The sequence below is a fragment of the Podarcis muralis genome, chromosome 2, assembly GCF_964188315.1.
Source record: "Podarcis muralis chromosome 2, rPodMur119.hap1.1, whole genome shotgun sequence".
Classification (NCBI taxonomy): Eukaryota; Metazoa; Chordata; class Lepidosauria; order Squamata; family Lacertidae; genus Podarcis; species Podarcis muralis.
Genome location: NC_135656.1, coordinates 61,595,679 through 61,623,511, shown reverse-complemented (window position 1 = coordinate 61,623,511; position 27,833 = coordinate 61,595,679). Strand labels below are relative to the sequence as shown.

General features: G+C 39.1%; 1 protein-coding gene across 3 annotated transcripts in view; it reads left to right on the top strand.

Moving 5' to 3' along the window:
- RNF130 (ring finger protein 130) overlaps positions 1–26,790 on the top strand; it is a 44,322-nt gene extending 17,532 nt beyond the window's left edge. Inside the window, exons 4-9 of one of the 3 annotated variants that reach the window (XM_028718259.2) lie at positions 4,868–4,939; positions 5,698–5,780; positions 7,229–7,325; positions 7,938–8,142; positions 10,616–10,709; positions 12,860–13,043. In XM_028718259.2, the coding sequence (XP_028574092.2) occupies positions 4,868–4,939; positions 5,698–5,780; positions 7,229–7,325; positions 7,938–8,142; positions 10,616–10,709; positions 12,860–12,875 (567 nt within the window). In that variant the 3' untranslated portion in view covers positions 12,876–13,043. Of the gene's footprint in view, positions 1–4,867; positions 4,940–5,697; positions 5,781–7,228; positions 7,326–7,937; positions 8,143–10,468; positions 10,596–10,615; positions 10,710–12,859; positions 13,044–17,401 lie in introns of those variants that run through there. The other 2 variants (XM_028718260.2, XM_077924610.1) reach the window with 2 other exon arrangements.
- Positions 26,791–27,833: the final 1,043 nt, after the last annotated feature.

Genomic DNA, 27,833 nt, shown 5'->3' with positions numbered 1-27,833 from the left:
AGCAAAAATAACAAGGGAGCTTCACTGTTTCACCTTAGTCCTAGAAACACTATTGCCATAATGCGCTGGTTTTAAAAAATACGGACAATCTTCATATGTCTGAGAGTCTTAAGTAATGGAAGACTAGATCTTCAACATCTTTCTGAAATGCAGTGTGTCATTTGTTAGGAATTAATTCCAGTGTAATATGCTATAAACCATTCGGGAGTTGAAATGCAGACATTTTCCTCCAGTTGGGAGCATTGTAAATTGCCAAATATTATTAACAAGATTCTGTTCTAATATAAATTGTTGAGTGACTGCTTGTTTATGGTGTGTATGTGTGTAGCTATCCAGTGTTTCTCATTCATTGTAGGTAAACTGCATTGGGGGGAATATAGGTGTGCCTTTATTTGGGGGTTCTGAAAACAAGGTCAACAGAGCTATGGAAAAGAAGAATTTTTTGGATTGAACGGTAGCTCACTGTTTCCTATTGCAAGGCAGGGCAAAGATTTTTCTCAGCCTGGATTTTGAAATGAAGCCTTCATTTTAACGTCTCATTTGCCCCAGTGGAACAAAAGGGTAGTGCCCAAACAGGACCTGAGAAGCTAGACATAGTTTCAAAATATTGGTTTTAAATACATCAGCAGAAGGCCAGTGAATACATTTCAGCTTATGAAAGTTACAATCTTAATAATATCCAGAAGAAATTAACAGCACATTATACATATTGGGGAAATAAGGAACAGTATGTGAAAATAATAATTTCATGGGAAAACAAAATGAATATGAATATGCAATTTTAGTTTAATATTTAACTTTAGTCAGAGGAACAAAATTCAAATTAACTTTACAAAGAATCATGATGGCATGCAAAACGAATAATTTTTAATTGTTATGCAACTTTATTGTTTGTTCCTCTAAAACATTCACTAGTCCAAATGACCTAAAAGCTGTGCTATGTTTTAGCCATATAGACACTAGTTCTAAATACTAAGAAAAGAGAAGATATAGCAAATAGCTACCAATCCAAACAGGGTAGTAGTCAACTAAGTTTTACCCAGAGTAGAACTGTTGAAATTAATGAACATGACTAAGCCAGGTACATTTCAGTATGTCTGCTCTGGGTAAAATTTCACTGAATACAACCCAGCAATTTCTGTGGGTTCAGGGAAGAACAGAGAGATGACTGCAGGGTCCTGTTGGCAGGATCCACATGATGGAGAGAAGCTTGGGGGGGGGGAGGTGAAGTATATCTCAGCTTGCAACAAGCAAAATATATATATATTCAAAGATGTCCAAATGCTGGAGCTCAGGAAAACCCCAGTTCTGTGTAGTAATTACAAGGAACAATTCTAGTAAGGGCTTCTAGTAAAAGCTTCCCAAAACAAGTACCGGTAATTAAGATTAATTGGAGCTGTACAAAAAGTATTTGGAAAACTGGTATGAATAAAGAAAAAAATCCCAGTGTAAAATTAACATAAACTGTAAGAATGGAATCTAAAAGGAAAGTTCTCTTCTGCATTCTAGAGAAAAGTTACAGCAGAGAAAGAAAAACTGCTTTTGTGAAATAGAGATGAAGCTAAGATGGGGTTCAGAGAAGAATCTGTCATTTCTCTGTTTCCCAACATCCCCAAATCTTTTCCTGCTCACTGGTTTATTTCTTTATTTTCTTTCCTCACATCTTTAATTTGTTTTGTACTAGTAAATGACAGGTCATGGGGCAAACACTTGCAGAAACAGAAAATCTGCTCCAGCAAGTCCCCCAACTCTCCAAGGAGTTGTAGGGGGAGGAAAGGAAGGGTGGAATGGTTCTCCATTCAGTTTGAATTCCATCCTCTGTACCAGGGGTCAGCAAACCCCTGTAGTGGGTTTCTGTAGGGGGCCGGTCCACTGTCCTTCAGACCTTGTGGGGAGCCGGACTATATTGGGGAAAAGACCCCCCCCCAACTCTCACCTCTCTTCTCCACAGCACCGGACGAGCCCTGGTGGCTGCTTACCTGTGCCTTGTGAGTGGCAGGGGCTGGCAGCAGCAGTGGAGGGACAATGAGCGGCGTGATACGGCTGGCTCCAGAAAGGGGCTGCTTAAAATGGTACTCACGGTTCAACAAAGCCCAGCCCCCTTCCTCCTCTAGGCAGGGCGGGGAGAAGCCAGGAGGAGGGAGGGAGGAGGCGCCACTGGGGGGGGGGAATGGCGCAGCCCAAATGTTCAGAATCCCCACGCCGATCCACGCGGCGATTCCCAGACCATCCGCAGGCTGGATCCAGAAGGCAATTGGGTCGGATCCAGCCCCCGGGCCTTAGTTTGCCAACCCATGCTCTGTGCAGTCGTACCTCGGAAGTCGAACGGAATCCGTTCTGGAAGTCTGTTCGACTTCCAAAACGTTTGGAAACCAAGACATGGCTTCAATCGGAAGCCGCATCAGATGTTCGGGTTCCAAAGAACATTTGCAAACCGGAACACTCACTTCTGGGTTTGCAGCGTTCGAGAGCCAAAACGTCCTTTTATCAGATAAGCATAGTCACTTTGCCCTGTTCTACTTGAAACACCCAGAAAAGAGGAGGTTGTGAGATACTTTCTGTTCTACTTCATAACCTGTGTGTTTATGCAGCTTCGTTACTTTTGTATTCCAGACTTTTAACAATGTTACAATTCTCTTTTTTACCTATCTTGTATTTGGCAGTTAAAAAGCATAACAGGTAGGCAACTGATTGGACAAAGTAGCAATCCTATACATTAGCAATTTCTGGATTTCAGAAATCCACACCTGAACAGTTGCTCTTTAAGTAAAATTCTTTAGACCTTTTTCCTTCAGAATTTTACAAAGGTCAGGAGAAACTTGATAAAACTTTTATGTGGTTTAAAAGGCTTGTCTTATTAAAATTTTATGAAGAGGTAGCAACAGCTAGAGCACAATTGGAAAAGCTTAGCTATTTTATATAGGGGGGGAACAGCTGCTAAGTGATAGGATAACTGTGCATTTTAAGTCTGTTGCTGACTTCACACAATAGTTTGGAAGTAAACTACTGCTTCTGAAAAAAGGTTAAATATGAAGCTTGCTTTGATATGCCAATAATGCATTTTACAACTCACATGTATTCTGGAATCAAAGAAAGCATTTAGCAATAGACTGGGCTTGGTCTGTACTCACAGCCAGTAGTTGGCAAAGTATATATTCTACATCGCTGCCTTGAGTGAGCAGAACTATTGAACTTTTTGGTCATTATTGAACCAAATATGTAGTTAAAACAGCCAGCTTTGAAATTTTACCGTGTCTTCGGTTAGGGAAAACGTAATGGAAATTAATAAACAATACCTACTTCTCTTTGCCATTTTGGGTTGACCATTACCCCATTATGAGACTGACTGAAATATTTAAAACCTTTTCAAATGATACCTGTGATGTTTACTACTGGGGCAGGTTCTGCTGCTGTTGATCTTTTGGTTTTACTATTTTAAATTGGGCTTTCAGCTGTTCTGTTTTTTAGTGTACTTCTAATTTTGTAAGCAACTTTGCATTAAAATGAGTTGGAGTGTAAATGGTTCTCTCCACAGTACCATCCATATAATATTGGATTAGTAAGAGACTGTTTGGCTTGTTTGCTGTATTGATTGAAGCATACAAAGGGCAGTCTTACTTAGCTTTTTGTTGCAGGAGACCTGCAATTGGCTTATGGAAGGGCTGGCTGGATTTTAATGTGTTGAAATTATATGGCAATGTTTAGGAGTGGAAATATGCTGAAAACACTTGATTTTGGGACCTTTTTGCTTTTCTCTTTATAGCCTATGTGACTTTATAGTGCTGATGAGCTTCCTATTTTTCTCATATTTGATGGACAATGAGAAAAATAAATGATACATACTTGAATAATGTAGGAGACATCCAGAGGCACAAACAAGCAGAAGCAGGCCAAAGTATTTAGCACAATGGATTAATATGTTCTCCATTTCATCATCCTAAGCGTCCAGTTGAATGTAAACATTGGAATGGCCTCTGATTTGGGCCTTTCCATATGTTACTTTGAAATAAGATTCTTTTGATTGCTGATTCCTCCTTCCATTGTGCCCCCTGAAAGGCTGATCTGGAGGGTTTGGGCACCCTTTGGAACAGAATGGGAGATGCTGCAAAGGGCTAGAGGGGAAATTGGTGCAAGGCCCCCCTCCCCATTCTAATAGGTAGCTTTATCGTATCTGGAGCCTTTCCATAGATGGAAGGTGCCTTTTTGTTTGCTGAAAGGGCACTCAGGATCTAGCCCCCTATAAAGCAAAGAAATACATCTAGCAAAGATTAACACAAAATTGAATCTCTCTTTACATATTATTGACAAACTTGAGAAATTAAAAAAAACGGAGATTTCTGGTTTCAGATGTTTCTAGAATAGCTACAAGATGATATCAGGAAACATCTCTGTAACAGCATACTCTTCTAAATAACAACATAATTACAGTAGCTTAAAGAGCAAAAACGCTAACACATTGCTTGATCCTCACTGTATAAACCTAATCCTCCTCCTGTTGGGAGTCCTGGTTACTGAAGCAAGGAAATGTGAGCTTGTTCTATTCAAAGTGACCTGTCTCAGAAATCTATTGAATTACTTGGCAGCTGGCCATTCTCAATTGCCTTGGATAATATTGTTGAAGGTGAATCTGCACTTTAAGCGTAGACGTTCTTGCTTGCAACTAAAAGGGATTCCCATAAAATATGAGCTTGATGTTTATGGCCCAAAGAGACTTTAGTTTTGAAAGTGCCATGAACTGTGCACCTGGTACTCTTCAGAGTATAGTGAACAAGCTGTAATCACCATTTTAGTATATAACCAAAGGAGATTTAAGAGGAAGAAGCACAGTTTTTCCAACACCTAATAACTCTCTCTGTGTTTTATTCAGCGTCGACTTGGAGATGCAGCAAAAAAAGCTGTTGGTAAATTGACAACAAGAACAGTGAAGAAAGGGGATAAGGTATAGTCACACAAATGAAATGTTAGTCACATTTTTTCTGGAGAAAAGTATTAACGCTTATCTGTGCAAGTCTGTTTCCCCCCTCGATTTATCCCAATCCTTTTGGTTTGTGGAGTCCTCCTCTTTTTTTTTGGGGGGGGGGAGGCCAAAGTTGTTGAGGGGAGCAGAGAGTTCTTTCCCTTCCAACGATAGGGATCCAGCGATCAACTGCGAACATCCGGGGATTTACCTGTTGATTGTGGTCAACCGGTTGGACATCCCTGATGTAGATAATGTTTTTTTGTTTGTACCCGGCCCATCTGACTGGGTTGCCCCAGCCACTCTGGGCGGCTTCCAGCATATATAAAAACATAGTAAAACATTAAACCCTATACAGGTAAAAGTGCTGTCGCTTAGGGAGCTGAATGCCAACACCTTACCCATATGGCACTTTTTCGTTTTCATTGGTATATATGTAGAAAAGGGAAGAGTATAATACCATGAGGAAAAATGAGAAAGGGTGGGCGGGTCCCCTCTAGTCTTCTAGAATAGTGGTTCCCAATTAGCTAAGTACTGCAGAACCCCTGTTTCTCAAATCCCAAACCATGGACCCCTGACTTTTGAAAATGTTGATATCTCTGTTTTAGTTTTTGTTATGTGAATGGTACCACCATACCTCCAACATGTCCCAGCACAAAACCAGGTCATGTGTCTTACTACAGGATTTCTGTGACTGTCTGCTCTAGAGATTGGTTGAATAGTCACTTTGTTCATTTTAGGAAACGGATCCAGACTTCGATCATTGTGCTGTTTGCATTGAAAGTTACAAGCAGAATGATGTTGTCCGCATTCTTCCATGCAAGTAAGCCAGTAATTCCTCTTTCCCTTTTGAGAGTGCTTTACCCTTGAAAATATATGTCTTAGCTTCATTATCCTGTTTGTCACTCTTGGGTTCACTCAACACATTAGAACTTGTGTATTAATTTTATGCACTTTTGTGTGCACACAATTTCCTAGAGTAGTGTGGGAGAACTATGCAAAAAGGCCTGGGTGGTGAAAGATACTTAGTATAGTCTGAAAAGAAAGTGGTTTGTGAATTAGGAGAATAGATGTGGTGGTGGTAGTCAAATAAGACAATCATGGTACCCTTGAAGAATTTTCTTGCTGACTCCCAAGGCGCTCAAACTGATCTCTGAATGAAGATGGGACCTGTGTGTGGCCTTCATATTGCAGAGTACTTCCTGTAGCTGGAAAGGCCCACCCCCTTTTACTCTAACTGGTTGTGAAGGCAACCCCTCCTCTTTGAAGGAAATCTTGAAAGTGCCATGGAGGATGTTTGAACTAGTTTGTGCAGTGGCCTGGAAAGGGGGAGGTAGGGTGGTGACCACCACTTCTTTTATTGCCCAGAAAGGCATTTTATTTTGGGAGGCAGGAGACAGAAGCAATGGGGATGTATGTGGTATCTATGTGAGAAGAAAAGGGGCTTTCTTTTTCACTACAGCACATAAGAAATGCTGGAATCTGTAAAGACTTAGACTAAAATGTATTTAGTGTATTTAAATATTAATACATGATGAAATTAACAGTGACAAGACATGTTACATAATTACAATGAGCTTGGATCTCAAATTATTACAAATCTGACATCCGTTCACTTCCCTTATTAAGTCCATTTGGTATTACTGTATTTAGTTTATAAAACTACCTGACTTCTTCCCTTCAAAATTATTTAAGTATTTTTCTGATCCATATACTTTCTCAGTATACCAAAACTTACAAGGATTTTACACCATGCTGTTCTATAAAAATTTTTAACAAATGCACCTGAAGTTTTTTATTCTTCCTTCTCCCCTATGTCCTCCTGTCTTTATCTGCATCTTTTGAGTGGTCATCTTAATATATAGCAAAGGACACAGGCATTGAACTGCATAAATAACTCAGTTCAGTTCCCATGTTCCTTGTTATATGCACACACACTAAAATGGAAGAAGAACTAAATAACGTTTTGGTATGTGTGTGGCTGTTACTTAAAACCCCTGAAATTGGTATGTTCTGTACAAAAATGTAACACAAGCAGAAGTTATAAGTGAAATATGCAATCCATACATTCTCAGAAGATCTAAATGTAGCTTTCCTATTAAGGAGTTAGTTGTACATTAAACCCAACTCAAGGATGATTGCCATTTTATTCGAATTCCCAAAATAAATTGTTCAAAATTCCTAATATTTTTTCTTATTATGACCTCTCCAGTATGTCTGGTGTTATTAATAGTTTTGCAACTAGCATTTGTTGTGCTGCTCTGTTTTCAGACATGTTTTCCACAAAACCTGTGTGGATCCATGGCTCAGTGAACACTGCACTTGTCCTATGTGTAAACTGAACATTTTGAAGGCTCTGGGAATTGTGGTGAGTCAAGTCTTATTTAAACAGTAAGGAATGTAGAGCTTTCCTTTCCAAAATGATCATAAATCAGTAAAGTCAGGTACGAGAGGACCAGAATTCCAGGGTGTTAGCCATTCTTCCTTTCTTGCATGAAATTGCAGTGTTCCAATTCTAAATATTGGAAGCATCCTTGGTAGTGGGTGTAAAAGGACTGTGGCAGAGGCACAGAAGGATTGGTGTCAGCATTGTGCAAGCCCTGGGTGTCTGCCTTCCCATTAGTATATTGCGTTTGGACCTACCTACTATCCCCTCTCAAGTATATTTGCCTCTCACTATTACTTTTGGAATTGGCTCTTTGTACAATTTATCCTCTGGACACTATCAGAACATCTTATGATGGGATTACTGAATCCTTTGATTTGGATGTGTGGCTGACTGCTTGACAGTCCCTGCTCCAACTGGTTGCTGCTCAGCAGTAACTGCTTCTTCCTGTGAATCACATTTCATCATTGGTCACTATTGGATGCTTGTGCATCCCTCAGATAGCCTTTTGCAGACATTTTACAATATCTCTTAAGATTTTGCCAGAAGCTTACAAAAAGGAAATATATTAACTTGCCAACACTGTGTTTTCAGACAAATGTGCCATGTGCTGACAATATGGCCTTTGACATGGAAAGGCTCACCAGAGGCCAACTAGGCAACAGGAGATCAGTTCTTGGTGACCTTACCAGTGACACCTCACTCACTCTTGAGCCCCTGCGTACTTCTGGAATATCACAGTTTCCACAGGATGGGGAGCTGACTCCAAGAACAGGAGAGATCAATATTGCTGTAACTAGTAAGTGAAGTTTGGTTTTAATTTGAGCATTGTAGGTTTCATGTTGCTTTCAGATTTATGCTCTATTACTATAACTTGCATGGAAGTTTTCTATTAGTTTTAAGTGACAGTGAAAAAGACTCATATTGAACATCAATACAATGAACTTGGAAACAGCTTTGGCAAAATCTTTTTCAAAATTAATTACCAAGTAAGAAAATAGATTATACAAGTCAATTATTTAAATGGCTAACAGTTAAGATGGTTAAGTATTTTAACAATTTTCCCCGTCAGTGAATTATGTTTGCAAATCATAATGGCTGGATCTAGAAATTCAGTAGATTGCTCCAATTATATTTGCCATCTTTTTAGAATTATTTTTGGGCTTGATGCAGTCTTCAAACAGTTTATAGTTTGAGTGCCATCAGAAAATCACATATGCCAATTGTTTATGAAAATCACATATGCCAATTCAACAATCTACCCGTGAACACAACTTTGCATTAAATGAGCTCTGGAACAGTGATCTGTGTTGAGCTAACTGTTTGGGGTATGATTTAGGCAAAAAAGAAGACATAGTACCAGGTCCTAAAAGCTAAAGAACCCTTACTGGATATAAAAATAAGAATTTTGCTTCTGATTCTGTTGCACAGTCTAAGCCCCAGGCAAATGGTGTAGTCCTTTGTTCAATTCAGCTGCAGCTCATCAAGGGTAGAACTTTCATATTTCCTGGTGCTAAGCATTGTTTGGTCTGCCTCATGATCAGTAGCAACACATGGCTTTTCTTTCTTTCTGCCTAGCAGGCCTGTGCAGAGCTTGTCTGAGGCCTGGGGTGGAAGTCTTGTTAGAATAAACTCAAATAAAAAAGCAGTCGGTCCCTGGCTAGGGCCCCTGGCCAGCTTACTCCTCTGAGGCCTAGGGCAAGTGTATCTGGTTGCCCCCGCCCCGCCCTGCATGGGTCTGCTGCCTAACAGACCAGGTAAAACTATTTTATGGGGGAAATGCAGTATGCACTCCGACAAATAAGGATGAAAGTTTCTTTTAGTCTTCTATTTGCAAACTTGATTGTTATGTGAAGTTATACTAACTAAATGTCTTTCATACACTATAAATGAATTGGTGGAACCTGGAGATATGTGGGAACACCTGAGCAGAAGCACTTGCATATTATTTGACCAGTAACTAAGAGAAATGTTTGGGCCAATGTGACATATACTACCACTCTGTAGTTTGGGAGAGTGCCAATTTTGACAAAAGAGCTGGGTTTCCCCCTAACGTTCCCCATACGTCCCACACATTTATTTAAAAACTTCAGGCATGGAATTAGTGCTGGCAGGTTTTGCTTTGTTATATTCCCTCAGAAGTTGGGTTTGCAGTGTTATCATATTGCTATGTGTGAAGAATTTCATTTGTCAGTAAAATATCCTCATGAAAATTGAGACTTACCATTGAATACTTTCTACAGTCCTGGTTCTATAATCTTCAAGTGGGATATATATCTTATAGTGACTTTGACCATCTTGAGAATGAGCAGTGGTAATGTACCCACCCTGTTGTTGTTGGTTTTGATTATTGCTTGCAGGCCCAGAACATGTCTAAGAATGGATTGACAACTCTTTTTCATTGACCGGAAAGACTTATTTAATATTCATAACCACATAACTGTGCATTTAACATAGGTTAAATCTCAGTGTACAAATACTGCTGGTTGCGAGAAATACACATGTACAGCTATACATACATCTTCAAAAACAAGCATATTAATTTGGCTTGAGTCCTGTTGCTTTTCCAGTCATTTAAAATGGAGATCATGATAAAAGAGAAGAAATTGATGCAACATTTCAAGCACTGTCATCTGAAAACTTTTCTGATTTATTTTGGTTTGTGTACATTGCACATATTCCTATGCCACAAAAAGATAAAATCAAAGAATGCACCTAGTTAGAAATGATGTCCAAAACAATCACATTCCTTTTAAAAAAATTAAGATGTACTTTTGTGTGATAATTTTAGACTAAAATTATAATTCATTTTTTATTATTGATGACTCCCTGCTGAATTCTACCTTTTAAAAGTGCTAGAGCACTTTATTTGCAGATAAAGGAGTGGAAGAGATGATACAGGGTCTGTGTGTGTGCTGTCATATTTCTTTTAATACAGGTCTCATTTGGAGATAGTCTTATTCCTTAACTGCAGGTAAAAAGTTTGCTTATGCTTTCCTTATTTTGCATTTTACTTTGATCAGTCATTTATCATTAATGTCTGCACTCTGTGATCAATATTATTGTATCATTCCTCTTTTTCTCACTTCTCCCCATAACCTTGTTTGCTGGCCTTCTCCATTTAGTACCTTCTTTGCCTTCTGCTTTCCTCTGGAGCTTCTACTTCCTGAGTAGAATTATTGTCTTCTGCTTCTGATCTTTGAGGGCAGTTGCCATCGATTTGACATAAGCCTTCTTCCACGAGTGATTTCCTCCCTTTCCTTTGTCAACAGAAGAATGGTTTATTATTGCCAGCTTTGGCCTCCTGAGTGCCCTTACACTTTGCTACATGATCATCAAAGCCACAGCTAGCTTAAATGCTAATGAGTAAGTAAATGTTCAGATTGTGAGTGTGCCTACACATACGGCAGCATTGTAAAGAAATGATGAGTTGAAGAATTAGAAGGAAGGAGATTGGGAAACATCCAGAATACAGCATTCTTTTACTAAGTTGCAATATCAGATTGTTAGAACATCTGAGGATAGGTTTTCCAAAGGGAGGGTACATTTTTTTATTTTTTAAGGGGAAGATGCATTATCATTCAATTTTAGTTTGTATTCTGGCACTCCTGCTTTTTATTCATTTTGTGTGTGGATATGCGTGCATGCACTCCTTGTTTGGTTAAGTTTATATTAGCAAGCCTACCATTAAGGGAGAATTGTAAAGATCATTGCCTATATGGACTTGAGTGAACAAGCCTAGATAGTGCCTGTTCAGATTTAGATAACTGAATGTTATTTATTTGTCTAGGAATTATATTCAGGAAGTATATTCCAATAGGGAAGCTTAAGGGAAGTGCCATAGAGAGTAGTAAGGATGCTATTTTTTATTTAATATTTTTCTTCTGCTCCCAGAGAACCAAGAGCAGCTTACAATGAAAAATACAATAAAACAAATAATTTTTATCACTAAAACACAAATTTAAAAACAATTCCTGATAACAATTTAAAAGCAGCAATCAATGAAGAATCAAGTTAAGGCTTAGTGCTGTATGTTTTTAAATAGTTGTTGAAAGGAAAACTTTTTTTAGCTTATGTTTAGAGGAGAGTCTCTTGAATTCCTGATTCCAGCGCAGTGTTATCACCAAGCAAGTGCTAGCTTGTGTAGTATGATGTGCACGAGTTTCCTGCATTTGTGCACAGCCTCTTTGCTCCCGCTTCATTTATTTCTTTGTGCAAGCTGGGAAACAAATCAGGAAACCAGAGTTAGCCATAGTTTCCTGTTACCTGCAAACTGGAGAAGTTATGGTTAACTGTAGATTCTTTGTTTCCTTACTCACATGAAGAGACAAGTGACCTGAAGCAAAGGGGCTGTGTATAAGTGCATGAAACAGATTAAGCCTGAATTTGTGCAAACACAGCCACTGAATCTTGTGTCCGCCGACCTAATGGCCTGAGGTAATGGCACAGAGAGCAGGGCTTCCAAGGCACATCTCAAAGGTTTATATGGAAACTATCCTTGAGATAGCCTGGTCTAAGATTGTTTAGGGAGATAAAGATCCAACAATGATGTACATCCTACAAGAAGTGCAGTACAGGAGAGAGCTTACGGACGAGAATTTAGAGTGAACTAGGGGTGCACCAACATATGTGTACTTAGTAACTCCTGGTCCTGTGATCAGTCTGCTGCAAGTAAGGAGGACAAATTATGCAGCAAACATATATTTGCAAGCAAATGTACATTAATAAATTATGGTTCTTGCTACATGTGGTGAGCAGCATGAACACAGAGCTTGCTCTCGCACACTGCCCCATGAAGGAGGTATATAGGCTACATATTTTACAGTAATTGACTAGTTCACCAGCACCCTGGTGTGGAATAATCTTACAACTTACTCATGTAGCATTTTGGCTGGCTACTTTCATATTTCCAAAAAGAGACTGGAATATTTTTTAGGGATTTCACACAATATTTCCTATTGGTGATAGCTGCATTAAACTAGAAGGTTCCTCCTAGATTTTTGTATCTAAAAGTAAAAATGATGCTTGCATAAATGGATACTACAGATATCCAAAACCACTTTCAGTCATTACTTTGCCATGCTGGAACAAGATGTGCAAGTTTCCCACATAGCGCCCCATCTCTGATCTTTTGGGTGGAGGAGATGCAGAGATTGTATTTTGGACATGACACAGTATAATAGGAAGCCGGGAGAATTTGTATATTGTGTTCACGTACAGTATTTTTCTTTATTTCACACCCCCCCAAAAGGTGTAGTAAATAAATTAAACCTAGTGTGGAGGTCAAGGTGGTAGCTAGAATTCATAATTTATTTCCCATTTTTATGAACCATCTATTTTAACTGTAATATCTACTGATTTGCCACTTGTAAAAAAGGAATAGCTGTATGCCTTCCTTCCCATTGACTGAAAGCACTAGCAAGTTGTTTTTATTCTGCTCATAATTTATTTTGAACATTTGTGCATTAAACAACAACAATAAAACATTACTGATAATCTCTTTTACTTTCCCACAGAACTGAATGGTATTGAAGAAACACTTTGACTATTCGCTTTGGAGAGAGAGCGGCTTATTTTTATGTATCATTTCTTGATCATGTAACACAAGCATATGTTTTGTACATTCTATTTTCATAATTTGCTAATGCTGAAGCTTTGTATTACAAAAGACTCAATAAAAGGTCAATCATAAAAAAATTATTCTGAGATTGAATTTTATTATACGCTTATCAGTGGAAAGTGGTCCCCCCCCCCCCATCCAGTGAATGTTTCCACCTCGTTCTGTTCAATGTATGGACATGTATCAGATTTTGATCTTATACTTCTCCTGTAAATCCAAGGCTTAGTTCCTTGAACTAAAAGTTAACACAGAAGTTTGCAGGAGGAAAGTTTTAGGTCCCTTCCTTTTGCCAGCATGCCTGCTCTTCCGCAGAAAGCTACTCTGAAAAGTCAAGAAGGCCCTCTTAAACAACATGAGATGTAGACCCTCCAAGTGTCCCTATTTTCCAGGGACAGTCCTGGATTTGCAGAAGCCATCCCAGTTTCTGATTTGATCCTGGAATGTCCTGCTTTTCCTTAGGATGTCCCTATTTTCATCAGATAAATGTTGGAGGGTATGGAATAGGATATCCCTATTTTCATCGGAGAAATGTTGGAAATAGAGTGCAGGCCTGGTGCTGCTGCAGAGAGGACGAACTGCCTAAAATTGAGGTTGGATCCTAAGATAAGTTAACTTATCCTAGGAGTAAAGTATCCCATTCTTTCTCTCCTCTAGTAGCCCACCATGCTCCATTTTATATTATTCAGGAGGGCCCTTTGATCTTCTACAGCAGGCATCCCCAAACTCGACCCTCCAGGTGTTTTGGGACTACAACTCCCATCATCCCTAGCTAACAGGACCAGTGGTCAGGGATGATGTGAATTGTAGTCCCAAAACATCTGGAGGGTCGAGTTTGGGGATGCCTGTTCTACAGAGTCTTTTCAGAAGTCTGAGGGTAGCAAACATTCCTTCTGTGAACTTGCTTAGCTTAGTATACAAGCCAAAGCTAACCTATAAATTAGAAAAAGGCACTCACTTTATGGATTTCCACGAAACACTAACACAAATGGGAAGCAGTTCTTGCTAAAGGAAGGAGGGCTTGATTTCTGCTAATCCTCCCTTGTTCCAGCTCCCTGTATCGTATCTTGAGAAGGTATCTCAGTCCTCAAGGGTAGCTTTTTGGGGGTTGTAGTGGAAAAGAAGAGGTGAGCAATCGCCTTTCCATAAGTGAAACTCCTCTTGCAATATTTGGGACTTAAATAATTATGACTCCAAATTTGTTCAGAGGTTACAACTGGAAATACCAGGTGTAGGATATATACTGTTTTATAGCTACATAAACATTTAGCTTGTGTTATTTCATTTTTATTATGATTATTATTCTCATACAAGCTTCAACAACATGGCATCCTCATGGTTTTGTCTTCCGTTTCTCATTCCTTAATACTTCTGCATATAAAGAATGGCAATTGTGGTCTGTTTTTAGATAAGTTATTACAAAATCTAACGCTTGAACAACCTAAATTACCTCAGCTCTCTGCTGTTCGAAAAAATATTCAGGAAAAGAAGAAATTGTCTGGTTAGATAGCTTTCATTGTTGTTGGGGTTAAATAGAGTTTTGGCAAAAACATGATGTATCAATAAAGAAATAGGTGTATAATGTATATAGGTATACATGCATGTTCTTTTCTCTCTTGACTCTTCTCCTGTGGCGTTGGGGGAAATGGATTGGGTGGGTGTTGCGAGCAGGCCAGGAATTTGGGCAGCTGATTTGGGGCAAGAATATCCAGATCCAGTGGCCCTTTAGAATCACTGGCTGCATCGCGATCAACTGGGCAGGATTCTGCTCCTCCTGCAGGGAGACCTCAGTTTCAGGGTGTGGCACAGCTGCCCTTGACAATTCTAAATTTAACTTTATCAAAGATTGGAAAAGAAATTTATTTAAATAAAATTGACTCCTTGCAAACCACCTGATTGTCCCTTCTCTGCTACTTCTACATCACAAATTATTCTCTAAGGGAATCAACACTGAACACTAATGTGAAAGTGTGTTCAGCTATTGTGATTGGAAATGAATGGTGTATAGGATTGCTTCCACAGCAAGCTCTTCCATTTCAAATCGGGTCAGTGACACAAAATCTCATGTCCCTGCTGCTTTTTTCAGTAGTGGTGCTTGCTTGCACTTCCAAGCCATTGAACACAGCACATTCTTCTTCTTCTTTTCTCATAGAGTAAGAATCATTCAGCTCTTTATAAAGAAAATCCACAGTGGCCTTGTTAGTGAATGTAGAGCTGTTGGGCTCTTGATTTCCAGCCAAAAGCTAATGTCAGACTTAATGAGATTGACTATTGAATCAGGCAGACAAAAAGGCATAAGCTGGCCAAAGCCAGAACCTTTTGTGTTTTTGTTCAATCAAAGTTTAACCTACTTTTGAATTTAGTACTGTGTTTAATTAAAATAAGCCAGTTTGCATTTCTAGCTATCAAAAAGGGAGCTGGCGTTCCTTTTTTATGATGCTTTTTAAGAAATATTGGGGCTGGGGATTTAAAAGTACTTCTTGAACTTGGGAAAGCAGCCAACATCTATATTAAAATAGTAGCTTAATTTGTAGCTGTCAGGAAACGTCAGCTGAGAAAGCAGCTTTTATTAATTAGAAATGAAGTGTGTTAAAGTTTCCATAATAGAATCTTTCAAAATGTCTTTGAAACATTCAGAGAAATGTCACAAATAAGGAAGTGACTTTGCTTTAGAAAATGTGAAAAAGTCAAATTGAGGAGGAAGGAAGTACCACGTGAATTTTCAAAACATTGTTTTGCCTTTTTTTTGTTTTGAAAAGCTGAAAAAATGGGTTCTTTGTATGTTGAATGCCTGCATGTAGATTTTATTAGCCAGTTTTGTAACATTTGAAACAGACCTCATGAGCATAGTGAACCTGGTCAGTTCTTTCTAGATTTCTGTTTTGTTCATTACATGTAGCGAAGTTGCTGTGCTAGCAAACAAATAAGCTAAGAATTTTTAAATGAACGGGAGGAGGGGGAAATGTATGTAGGTCAGTCCTTTTCTTGTCTCTTGATATGGGCTTGTCTTGTGAAACCCAATCAAAAGGCAAGAGAACCTTCAATCTTCAAGGCAACATGTCCTTTACTAGGCTCCATTTCCGGCACTTGGAGTTGCAGGGAGAGGCTATAGTTATAAGCAAGCTTCAGATTGCTTTAAGGCAACAGAATAAGCACATAACACATGTGTTTGCCTTCCTCATGCTAGTAACAGCAAGATTTGATGACAGCTTTTTCTTAGTGCACTCTGAGAGTAGGCATATAGTCTTCATCACAGAGATCAGGAAAATTGAACCAATTTGTAGTCAGAAAGCCCATGGCTGTGTTTAAATTTAGCCCATACTGCTGCTTTCACAGCAGTGAGAAGCAAACCTCTGATCGAAATCAATTTAGACTGTCAGTCAACTAACTGTAGCAGAAATCTGTTTTTTCCAGCATCTTACTACAGTGATGTAAGCAGCTTCTTTGCTGGGTCTTGGGTGGGTGAGGGGAATACTAAGGTAAAAGTTTGGATGAGAGGGATGGTAGAAATGTCTTGGAAGCTTACAACGAATTGATGAATACAGAGCGATGTGGGTCAAATGACCCAAATAAAAAAGAGGAAAGTGTCAAGGATTTCCTAACAAAAATGGACAGTCTGTGTTGAAGAAAACGAATGGAGAGAGAACTTGATAGACAAATGTGACACGAGGCAGATCTGTAACCAGATTATTGAACAGATGTAAAAGGATAGAATGGTATTAATATTTAACACTTAGAAAACACCTAAACTTTTTAAGTGTTATACATATGTTTAAAGATAAGACTGTCATTGCCTGCCTTGTGAGCATAGGCTATCTGCCTGGTGTCGGGGAAGGGGCAAAGTGTGCTTCTGCAGTCCCAAGTAACAGGCAGTTGGAGCAAAATATTCTTTCATGCCGGGTTGTGGGGAGCATTCCCTCTGCAGTTGTTCATACTGTGACCGATGAAAGAGATCTGGATACATTGCAGAAGTTCTATTTTCCAGGTGTCTAATATGTAACAGCACTGACTGCTTGCTTCACAAAACACAAGTGGCACGCTTCTGCACACAAGCCTTGCAGCCCTTCTTGGCAACTGTTTCATACACAGGCTACCTTGAATTTTATTTTATTTTATTAAAATTGTATACTGCCCTTCATCCAAAGATCACACCTACATGTCATCAGCCGAGAGTTTATTAAACCTGTAGTATTACAATGTCCATACAGAAGTATGCAATGGGTTTATTACTGGAAAAAGAGAGGTCTTTCTAATTTTCCAATAATTCACATATCCCAGATTACGATGGTTAATTTTTTTAAAAAACTGATGTTTCTTTTGCATTTCTGTGACCTTGGTATAAAAGTAGATTGAAATGCGTAAACTTTGTTGTTAGCAGAGTCGCTTCGTTTTTTCTGCCTCGTTTCTAATAGGATTCTTTTTATTGTTGCTTCTTTCCTAGGTGGCCACTTCTTTCACCGTAATTCCCTCTCTCCTCGGAGCCTGGTTTATGAGAATGACTTCTCTTCCATTGAACCTGTCTTGGACATGTATGATGAGAACAAGACCTGAAGGGGATCTGCATTCTTCTTGCTTTGCTCTCTTTCCCCTTTCCTTTTCCGTTTCTCATTCCTATTGTTGTGTACTCCTTCCATGGGTGTCCTTTGTCTGAAGAAGAGCTGCCTTTTCCAGAACATGTGCCTGGCTGCCAGGCTGCAAAGGTGAAGCTCAGCTGAGGCAATATCCAAGGATGGCATCTGTAAACGGATGAAGTGTGTGCACAAAGTCGGCTGTTGGAGGTTGCCGAGTGACCAAGTTGTCATTAGCAGTGCCAGCGGGATGGTGTTGGTATGCTAGAGGTTTTGCCCTACTCTCAGTTTTAATTTTGTACAACAGTCACCTCTCGAGTAGGCACATGATATTTCTCTTCTTTTTTTAAAAAAAAAAAGTTGCAGTGTTTGCCAGCTTAGTTGCCTGATGGAGGAGGTGGTAGGCTACATGCCCAAAGCGCTCCAATTATTCTTCATTCTAACCTTGATCTTACACTGAACATCCCCATTCCAAAGGGATCTATGAGAAATGTATTAATGTTCCAGCTTTCCATTTAACAAGCTGATGGCAGAACAAGCCAATGTTACAGCAGCATTACAGCCTGCAATATTCGTACAGGATTTTTCAGGGGTGGGGGATAAGGGTTCCTACTTCATTGCTGCGGTTAAATATGAACAAAAGCTGCTTAGAAAGAATGCAAAAAAACAAACAAACAAAAACAGCCATTTTTACAGCCTTCCTGCTGAAGGAATCTCAGACTGATGCTGCTGCTGAAATTTATAAAACCAATATTTGATCTTTAGATGATTAAGACTTCTTAAGAAGAACCCAGGAATCAGAAATAGGTTATTGCTTGTTTTTTTAAAAGGTGTGTACTTTTTCACTCTGATTTTTAAAAAGCCACTTACGTTGGTGTTACATACTGAAAGAACTGGAAGCATCCTTCATACATTTTTACCTGAGATAACTAATCATAAAGCAACAAACACTTTTCTGAAGCTACACCTGTTCCAGAGGACATCAACAGTATGAATCCAGTATGGAGGAAATGCAGTTGCTACTTTGACATCCAGGAGTAAATCCATATTTACTAGAATGGGACAGTGGCTGTAGGAAATAAACTTTCCAACTGATGCAAAAATGGACAGCTAAAAGAACAAAGACTATAGGGTGTGTGTTTTTTAAGTAGTTGGCAGTGTTGCTTAAGCAAAAAATAGCAATTCAGAACAAAATTATGCGATGGTGCATCTAAAGTAGCTTTTCCTACTGTGGGTGCTGCATAAAATGTAACAATTGAGAATAGTCGTTCCCCCCATTGCAAATCTGAGCTGCTGTAGAGATAGAAGTGGTATGCTTGTAGTGTGGACACTTAATGCTCTTATGAATCTTGATTGTTGAAGAAATTGAAAACCAAAAGAAAAGGTAAGGAATGTTGCGTGGGTGTCTCGTTCCATTCAGGCAGCTTACAGATGAAAAATGTCTTGTTTTTCTCCTGCAGAAAGCGGGCTTTCACAAGATCTCCTGCCCTGAAATGTTGTGATGCTGAAAGTTTTATGCAAAGACTTGAAATTAGCTCTGTGAAGCTAAGTGTTTCTTCGTTAGCAGGAATGCCCTTTCTGTGTTGCTGAGATGGCCATATTGTGTGTCTGATCATTCTTAACTGGGTGATACAGAGCTTAGGGACTTAGCACTGGCAGCCGTTTCGTTTGTTATATGTGCCAGGTAAGTTTTAATGTACTCCACTGAACTGTGAGAGATTCTTTACAAAATCTATTTAAAAGCACAGTCTTGAAGTATTGTGAATGAAAGTTTGATGATTTAGTGGAGAAGATCAGTAATACTGATTACAATGATATTATTTAAATGGACACACAAAGTCTAGCATTCATTTTTCCTTTTACAAACTGCCAATACCATACACTTCTCTGATGGCAAGAAAGCATCTTATGAAAGAAGTGTATGTAAAGTGCTCTCGTATTGCAGAGTTTTTAGTGCATAGCTAGAATCTTGGTTAAAAAACGCCTAAAACAGGTTCTGCCCCTGCCCAATCCCTTTTATTAACTATACATCTGCAATTACTCACATATAATAAATCACAGTAGTTTACCTGATTTTAAAATTTTAACTAGCTGAAGTTAATTTTAAAACTGAACTGTTACTGAACTTTACTGAATTCTTACAGCCATAACATTGAAGTATTTAAGACTGGGTGTTTGGCAGGATGTTGTGGAATGTTCAAAGGTCACTGTGTAGGCCCATAACCTGAAAGGCAATAAAATATATTAACTGGATAAACTTTTAGAAAATGGTAATTGGAAGCAAAAATACCAATAATTCTTTGTCCACAGAGAAAATGTAGTTCAATCAGTGGTTGATTTCAATGAGATTTAAGTGTAATTACATTCCTTTGTATTTGCATTTTAACGGGTGAATGGTAATATCATAGTCATGTTTTTAACAGATTCAGGCCACTATTTTAACCAAACTTATACTGTTTTTAGCAAGATCCAGGCTTCTCCTCCTCCTCCTAACTTAATGGATTTTCAAGCTGGAATCATTCTATACAGATGAATAAGGCAACTTATGATTTAGGGCATTGTTTGCTAGATATAAACAATGTTTGCTCTCCAAATCAAGGAGAGAGCTATTGTTTGAACATATACAGCTGCTGCTATAGAGTCAGATCATTGGCTCCTCTAGCATCATATTGCCTGTTCTGGCTGCCGGCTGCCCCAAATCCCAGGCCTGCTGCCCCAAATGCTTTAAAATAGAGGCACTACCATGGATGAGTTTGGTATCTTCTGCATGCGAAACCTATGTTTTCTCACTGAGCTATGCTCTGCCCTCTCTCGTTTCTAGAACATGAGGCAGGGCAATCAGAATTCAGTGAACTACAGCTGGCCACTTTACTAATATTTCTTTTTGGTATCTGAGGCATTGGTGGCAGTGCCTGAAGCTAAGAAAATAGAGCAATGAAAGGGAAACATGGAAGCCTTAAACAAACTGTAGTTACTATTGAGTTATCTGTCTGACTCAGAATGTTGCGCCCTACTGCGGCCGTTCAACATCTCTTGGCTCATGAAGAACCTTGACAGTTGCCACTGGAGCATATTCTGTGTCCTGATAACTTGGGAATGGGCAGCAATCAAGAAAAGCCTTCAATTGTAGCTTTTCAAATGTGGCTTTTGTCTGAGCTGTAAATTGTAGTATCCCTCTGAACAATAAAAGCAAACAAACAAGCCCCCAGAATTCACAAGAAAGCACCCTTCGGAAAAGCCTAGTGCTGCTTAAACTTCAATGATTCCTTAAGTAGATGTCATCAAGATTGGGCCTCCTTCCCCGATAGATCTTCCCAAACATAAAATATTTTGCTATCTTGAGAGAGAATGCAGTAGGGGATGAGCTCTAATTTAAGTATTATGTATTGCCCTTTAAGAACAATGGTGGCTTACGTTCAGGGGCATATATTTTATCTTGACAGTATCATTCACTCTTTTATTTACCGTAGCCCATGATGGGTTTTAAAAAATAATAATAATAATCAAGATTTCTGAACACAGGTCAGACCATGATGTGAGCACACATTGATTCATTCTCAAGACTAGAATGTTTGTACATAATCAGCCCAAATTTGGGGTGGGCAGGGTGGGGTTGAGATGGATTTGGTCTTGTGAACCTACTATTTTGCCATTGACACTGTTGTGAAAAACAGTATTTTTAAAATAAAAAGACAACTGGGGAAATCGGCTTGTACATAAACACAAGTTTTGAAACTCCCATCCTGCTTATATTTGGCTACACTCCAAGCAAAAAAACAGCTTGCATAGTTTTTAAAGATGTTTATATTACATGTGAAATGGCTGTTCAGTCTTCTCACTTAAAAAGTGCAGCAAATACTTAGCCCAATATAAGAATTGTGCTATACATGTTTTTTTTCTTCAGAGTTTATCACATGTAAGGAAAAAATGTGAGGAAGTGGCTCTTCCAAAAGGGATTCTTCATGTGCCTTGCCATCCAGCATTGCACAAGTACCCCTAGCCAACTACAGAGACTGGGTCCTGCTCTGCAACTTTCTAGAGAGCATGCATTTTATTAATATCTGGGTGTGGCTACTTATAGGTAACACAAAAACAGGTAATGCAGGCACGGGGGTGGGGCATGTCTGTTTCTAAATTTATTACACTCCCAAAGATTTCAGGCAGTTCATTTGAAAGATTAGTTAATTGCACACATCCTTGTTCGATGTTTTCTCCCTATATGTGTATGATAACTAATTTACCTAGTTAAGAATGCATTTTAGCAGATGTAGTACTTAAGACTTATATTGTTTTTATTATCTAATTCCCTAACTGTCACTTTGTTCAAGAACTGCACAGGTATGTAGAGGCTATACTATTACAAGTAAAGTAAACTGTGGCTCAGTTGATAGAAGCTATGTCCTCTCCTTTTCCTGTTACTTTTCTGGGGTTTATTATTGCAGCTGGAGGAAATTGTAGCAATGATAGACTGTGGTCTGGTCCACACACTTAACAGGCATTTTCGCATTGTGGAGCAGACATGTACTCTTTTCACCCACCACGCATCACATACAGCGAACAGTTCACGAAAAGGCCCAAATTTCACAACTTGATTTCACAAGCCAGTTTCACATGATTTCCCCTTGCCTCTGCATGAGACACTGTCTCATCTTATGTTCATGGGGCAGGGGTGGGAGGGAGAGGAGGGATAGTTATAGGGCATGTCAAGTCATAGAATCATAGAGTTGGAAGGGACCCTGAGGATCATCTAGTCCAACACCCTGCAATGCAGGAATAGGCAGCTGTCCCAGATGGGGATCAAACCTGCAACCTTGGCGTTATCAGCACCACATAACCAACTGAGCTAACTGACATGCACCTTCTTCTCCAGCGTATTCACAGGATTGAGGGCTAATACATGAACAAGACCATTATCCACAAACTATTTTTAAAAGGTGTGCGTATATTAAAAGCCTGTTTCACTTGTAAATTCCTAGGAGATAGGCACGCACAATTAAGACTAACAGCCCTAAGAAAATGTGATTTTAAAAAATGTGAATAGGAATAGGAACCATACATATACAAATTGACTGTTGCAGTGAGGGCAAAAATGTGGGTAAAACAGTAACTTTGGATAAATGGTTTCTGCAAATACTTTAGTTAGGCAGAATAGTAACCCATGGACATATCCACCCTACAAATAAATGAAAGTCTGTTTTATACCACTATTGCCACCTTTGTGCCAGAAAGAGAAGGGTGTATTCAATCTAGCCTGGACTAAAAATAATCATTGACTAATGCAATCAGCAAAGTGTGTGAGCATGGAAAAGGATAGTAAAAGTTGGTGCCTTCCCACTTTTAAAGATGAGCATTTTTTTCCATTCCTGGACTTTAGACAGCTAGTGTTCTTCCTTCCATAGGAGGCAAACCACTTTACCTTGGCATCTGTGTTTTTATTGGTTGTGATAAAGGAAGCTGGTAGGCTTGTTTTGCACAATTTTAGAGCTGGAAGGTCATAAGGCATCTAATCTATCTACTCCTGAATAAGTGTATTTACATATAAACCACTGTTAATAGTATTTTTCTAACCTTGTTTAAAAATGCCCAGTGACAGAGACTCCCTTAATAACTTGTTCCATTCATTGTTGCTTCCTAATTATTCCTCCTACTTAATAATTTCCCTTGCTCATTTTCTGATTCATGTTCTAACTTGTGTGCCACACCCTCCCACACCCAATAATACTGTTTTTCACAGCAGTTATGAGTCCATCTCTATCCAGAGGGCATATCAACATATTTAAAACATGTAGTCCTATACAAAGACTCTGTTTTCGCAGCAAGACTTCATTGATGTGCCCTATGTGAATTTACAGAGATTATACAAAGTAACTAAGAAGCATCTGCATCATGGTTCCATGACGTTCAGTTGTTTACAGTGACATCTAGTGGGGAAGAAGGTGGTAAATCAGCTCTCCAGGCATTCATCTGATGTTTAAACAATGAAAACTTGTTGAGTCCTATTGTTTGGCCTACATAGGAAAGAAAAACAGATATATAGCAACTTTTCAAGCAGACATTGCTGTATCCCCTACTTTAACCTTTTCTTCAACTGACCTATTATTTGGTGAAATCAGCGTATTATGGATGGCCTTCTATTAGGTGCTATTGGGGTAAATGAAGTAGGCATAATCCTTTCTGTACAAAACTTAGCAGCTAACAAGAGAGTTTGGTTTTATTGTTCCTTTTTCAAGCTGTACTTCGCCTGTAAAACATTTGCAGTTAGAAGGCTTGTCTACCCTCCTGTCACTCCCATACGTGTGGAAAGGGCTTCACACCCTCTTAGATTGTATTTATTTATTTGCAGTTGATTGGTGCAGTCAAAACTGTATTATAGTTGTACTGAAGCAGCACAACTGCACTAATGGGTCGTGCAGTTGTACCAAGGATCGCTGCTTCTCTTCAAAACAGTGCCACTTGAACCACACAGCCTGTTTTTGGCAGTGCTCCGTTTGTAAAGCTTATCCTAGTATACAGTTGCAGTGATGGGGGGGGGGGGAGCTGCACCTCTTGAGTTCCCTTCTGTCACATGGCTACTTAAAGCATAGGTTCCCTGATATTTCAGCTTAGACTGCAGAGGGATGACATCAGTTGAAACTGACCTGCAGTAAACTAGCAGTATGTAAACTCAGATTTTACTGTGTTCTGAAACTGGCACAATTAGCAGAATGTACATGGTGTATTGCTATTAGCACACCTGTGCATTTGCTATAGGAGGGGCTTAGCTCCCTTTCCTATCAGTTCAGTAAAAAGATGATGATCTGGTGTAGGATTCACATGCACCAGGCAGGAAACAAGTGAGTTTTTGAACAGGAAATATCTAGTTCCATCCAAGCGCTAAACAAGCAAGTTATGTTCAATGCTTCTGTTTCCTCATATATAATACGGTAATAATACCTACCTCACAGGAATAGTGTGAGACTTCATTCATTAATATTTATTAAGAATGGCAAGCTTCTTGCATGGATGGTGCTATGTAAATGCTTACATGTTTGTTCGCTTGTTTGCTTATATATCTTCCCAGTTTTCCCTATAGATGTCAGGCCCTCTGGGGTGCTAGACCATGTTGGCTAAAGCATTGTGATCTGTTACTGTATCTGTACTCTGATTGTCTGCCTCTCTTTTTATTATTTAGTGTTTGTTCACTTATGCTTGATGGGCCATGCTTGTAACTCTCCTAAATGTTATTTCTTTTGATGTATCCAGACAATAGAATACAGTGGAATGGCATTTTAAAGGGATGATCTGCTGACTCATTAAATTGGCATACTCCCAATGAGTTCAGAATGTCTACGCTAGTATAAAGGGTCAATGATTCTCCCGTTAGAATTGCCAGTCATGTCAATGATGGGATTTTAGCAAATGCCAGCTATTGATGTTGTGTTCCATCAAGCACCTAGATTGCTAAAACCATGTTCTTATTATGTTGAGATCTGCTCAAATTATGGGGGGAAAGAAGATAGTGGTCCTTTATAAAACCCACAAGCCTCAACTCCTGAGACTGCCCAATTTTAGTCAGATTATGGGCCCCCTGCACTCTCCCAAAAACAGTAGTGAAGGGGATCAGGCCCTCTCCGAGCTCCCTGTAATTTGAGCACTTCTGACAATCCCTGTAAGAGGGTATAAGAACCTAAAAAACACACACCAGCTATCACATTTGTTAACACGCTGATGAGGTTGATCTGCATTAACGAAAAGCACATGTCAAATAACTGTCACTCAGCTCTGTAGCTTGGAGAAAAGAGTTGCCATTTTTCTAGCATATAATCTAATCCTTTGGAATGGCTCTGGCTGCCCCACTTCCAAGGTCAGTGAAGTTTCCTTCAGTTCTGGGAAGTGAAGAGAAGAGGCACTTGCTATGTGGTAGTTAGGCTGTGCTGTCTTAGAGATGATGGTGGTGGTTATAATTAACAGGAGCGTGATGAATAACCCTCATACCTGGGCTTTATCCAGACTCTCCAAATATTGTTGGAATCCAGCTCCCATCAGTCTCAGACAGTATGGCTAATGGTCAGGGGTAGGTACACCACCTCTGCTGTATATGAAGGCTTTGCCAGCTTTTTCTGAAAGAGTTCCTGTGCCTTTCACAGCTGCATGCCAGGCTAAAATGCAACTTGTACAACTTCTCTTGGCATAAAGTTGCAGTCATTTTTGGGTGGGGGGAGCTGCAGTTGCTAAGTTCCTTCTTGTCATGCAGCAACTGAAACCACAGGAGCCCAGCCAAGAAAAAGAGGGGGAGGAGAAAATCTGTGGATATTTGGAAATCAACACTTGTGGGTTTAAGAGGAAATGCTGCCACCAGAATTAAACATTTGACCTGCTTTCCTCTCTTCTCTACATCTGCACATTGCTCACTCTGGTGATTAAAATTGCTGCACTAAGCCTTATATGTTAGGAGAAAATAAATAACTCTTCTGAAGTGCACAAAGCTAGCGGTATCCCAGTTGTTTGGTCAACTTAGCAGCAAAATAAATGGATATCTGCTAGATGCCCTTCTTGTGCCACTTAAGGGCTATGCATGCAATCATTAGGTTTGTGGTTATCCATAGAAGCTATTTGTATGGATATTTAGTTACACTGAACCAACAGTTTGCATTTGTATCAGCACACAGTTCAGTGGATGTGCTTAATCATGATTTGAGCTCATGTAACTACAACCAGCAGTCTTGAATCCAGACGGTTAGCCCAGATAGAAAATTTAAGTGGATAACTCTGTACGTAAGGCTCATGTGTCTGCTCAGGATCCCCAGGTACAGGCCAAGATTAACTATGCACAAAATGCAGTGAGAATAACTTTTAGCAGGTCTTTTGCAATGTGATGAGTGAAAGTGATTAAACTATCAAACAGCGTGTATGTAAAATACAATGGCAGGGCCTATGTATTTGAATTCCTCATTGCCATATTGTGAATTATACCAGTATGAACAACAGAGAGCCGAAAAATACAAACAAGCTACTAGAGGTCTGGCAAAGTGAAAAGGATTATTTGCCTTGTTTCTAATCTAGGCATGTGCAGGCAGTATGCCACCCTCTTGACAATCTAAACTTTAAAATCTGTGTGATGAGCTGTAGCTTGGCAGCCACAAAAATTCTTAGTCTACATATTTTGATGTAAGTATACTACTATATTGTAGCTATGTGGTATATGCTGATATGTTAATAGTGTATACCTTTAAGTTAGGATTTGCTAATGTAATACATTTCAATAAAAAGCTATTTAAAAACAGCCTGTGCCTGCTTAATGGTGTTCCATTGCTCTGTATACGTGAGAATTTCACTGCCTGGCAAATCCCAGTGCACAACTGGTGAGACAATCTGAAATACCTGTTCTCCAGTGTTTCAAGAAAATGGATGAAATCTTCGGCACACAGAAAATTATCTTCTAGGTATCTCAGATGGCTCTTCGTGCATTTTATTTCCTGTTTTACTTAGATATCATGTGACCACATGGCAGATAAGGAACCAGTGGACAAATTAAAAGTAAGCTCATCTGCCTGATTCTCATCTCATGATACTTCACAAACTGTACTTTCACATAGTCAATTTTGTGTTCTGTGGTGTTCAGCAATTTTACAGCAGGCAGTTAAGAAGAATAGTAAGGCAAGATAATATAGGAAGAAGGTGCAATCCCTAAATCTTAAGGTCTAACTCTTGTCTATAGACCACTAGTGGTCTATGAGCCTCATTCAGGCATGTCTGTGGATTTGTGGCTGAAGACTGGAGATGGCACAGCCATTAATTTGATTTTAATATTTATTGTAAATATTTTAATTCTATGGAATTAAAATGGTAATACACTAAAAATAAAAGCAATGAAATTTAGCACATCTAGTACATTGCATTACAGTTGTTACAATAGAATTATTAAATGGTCCGCTAAGACCCTATTTAGCAATATTTTAAGTGTTCCATGGAGGGTGGGGTGAGTTGGGAACCTCTGACCTAAGGTATCTCATACCTAAGCAGTTTAGGACTTTAACGGGAATCACCAACACTTTGAATTGAGCTCAGAAGCAAATTGGAACCAGTGCATTTATGTCATGCAGTCATTGTCTCAGTAGGCTTAAAACAAATGGCAGCTAATATTTATTCAGGAAAAGGGCAGAGGGCAGAAAGAGACCAATTCTGGTACTGCATAGCTAGAGATAGGAACAGGACTGCATATTAAGCCCAAGATTTGTGGCTTTTGCCAATATGCAACATAGAATATAATTTAAATGTTTTCTCCTATTTTATCAGGGATAGTGAATAGCTTTAGTTTAGTGCATC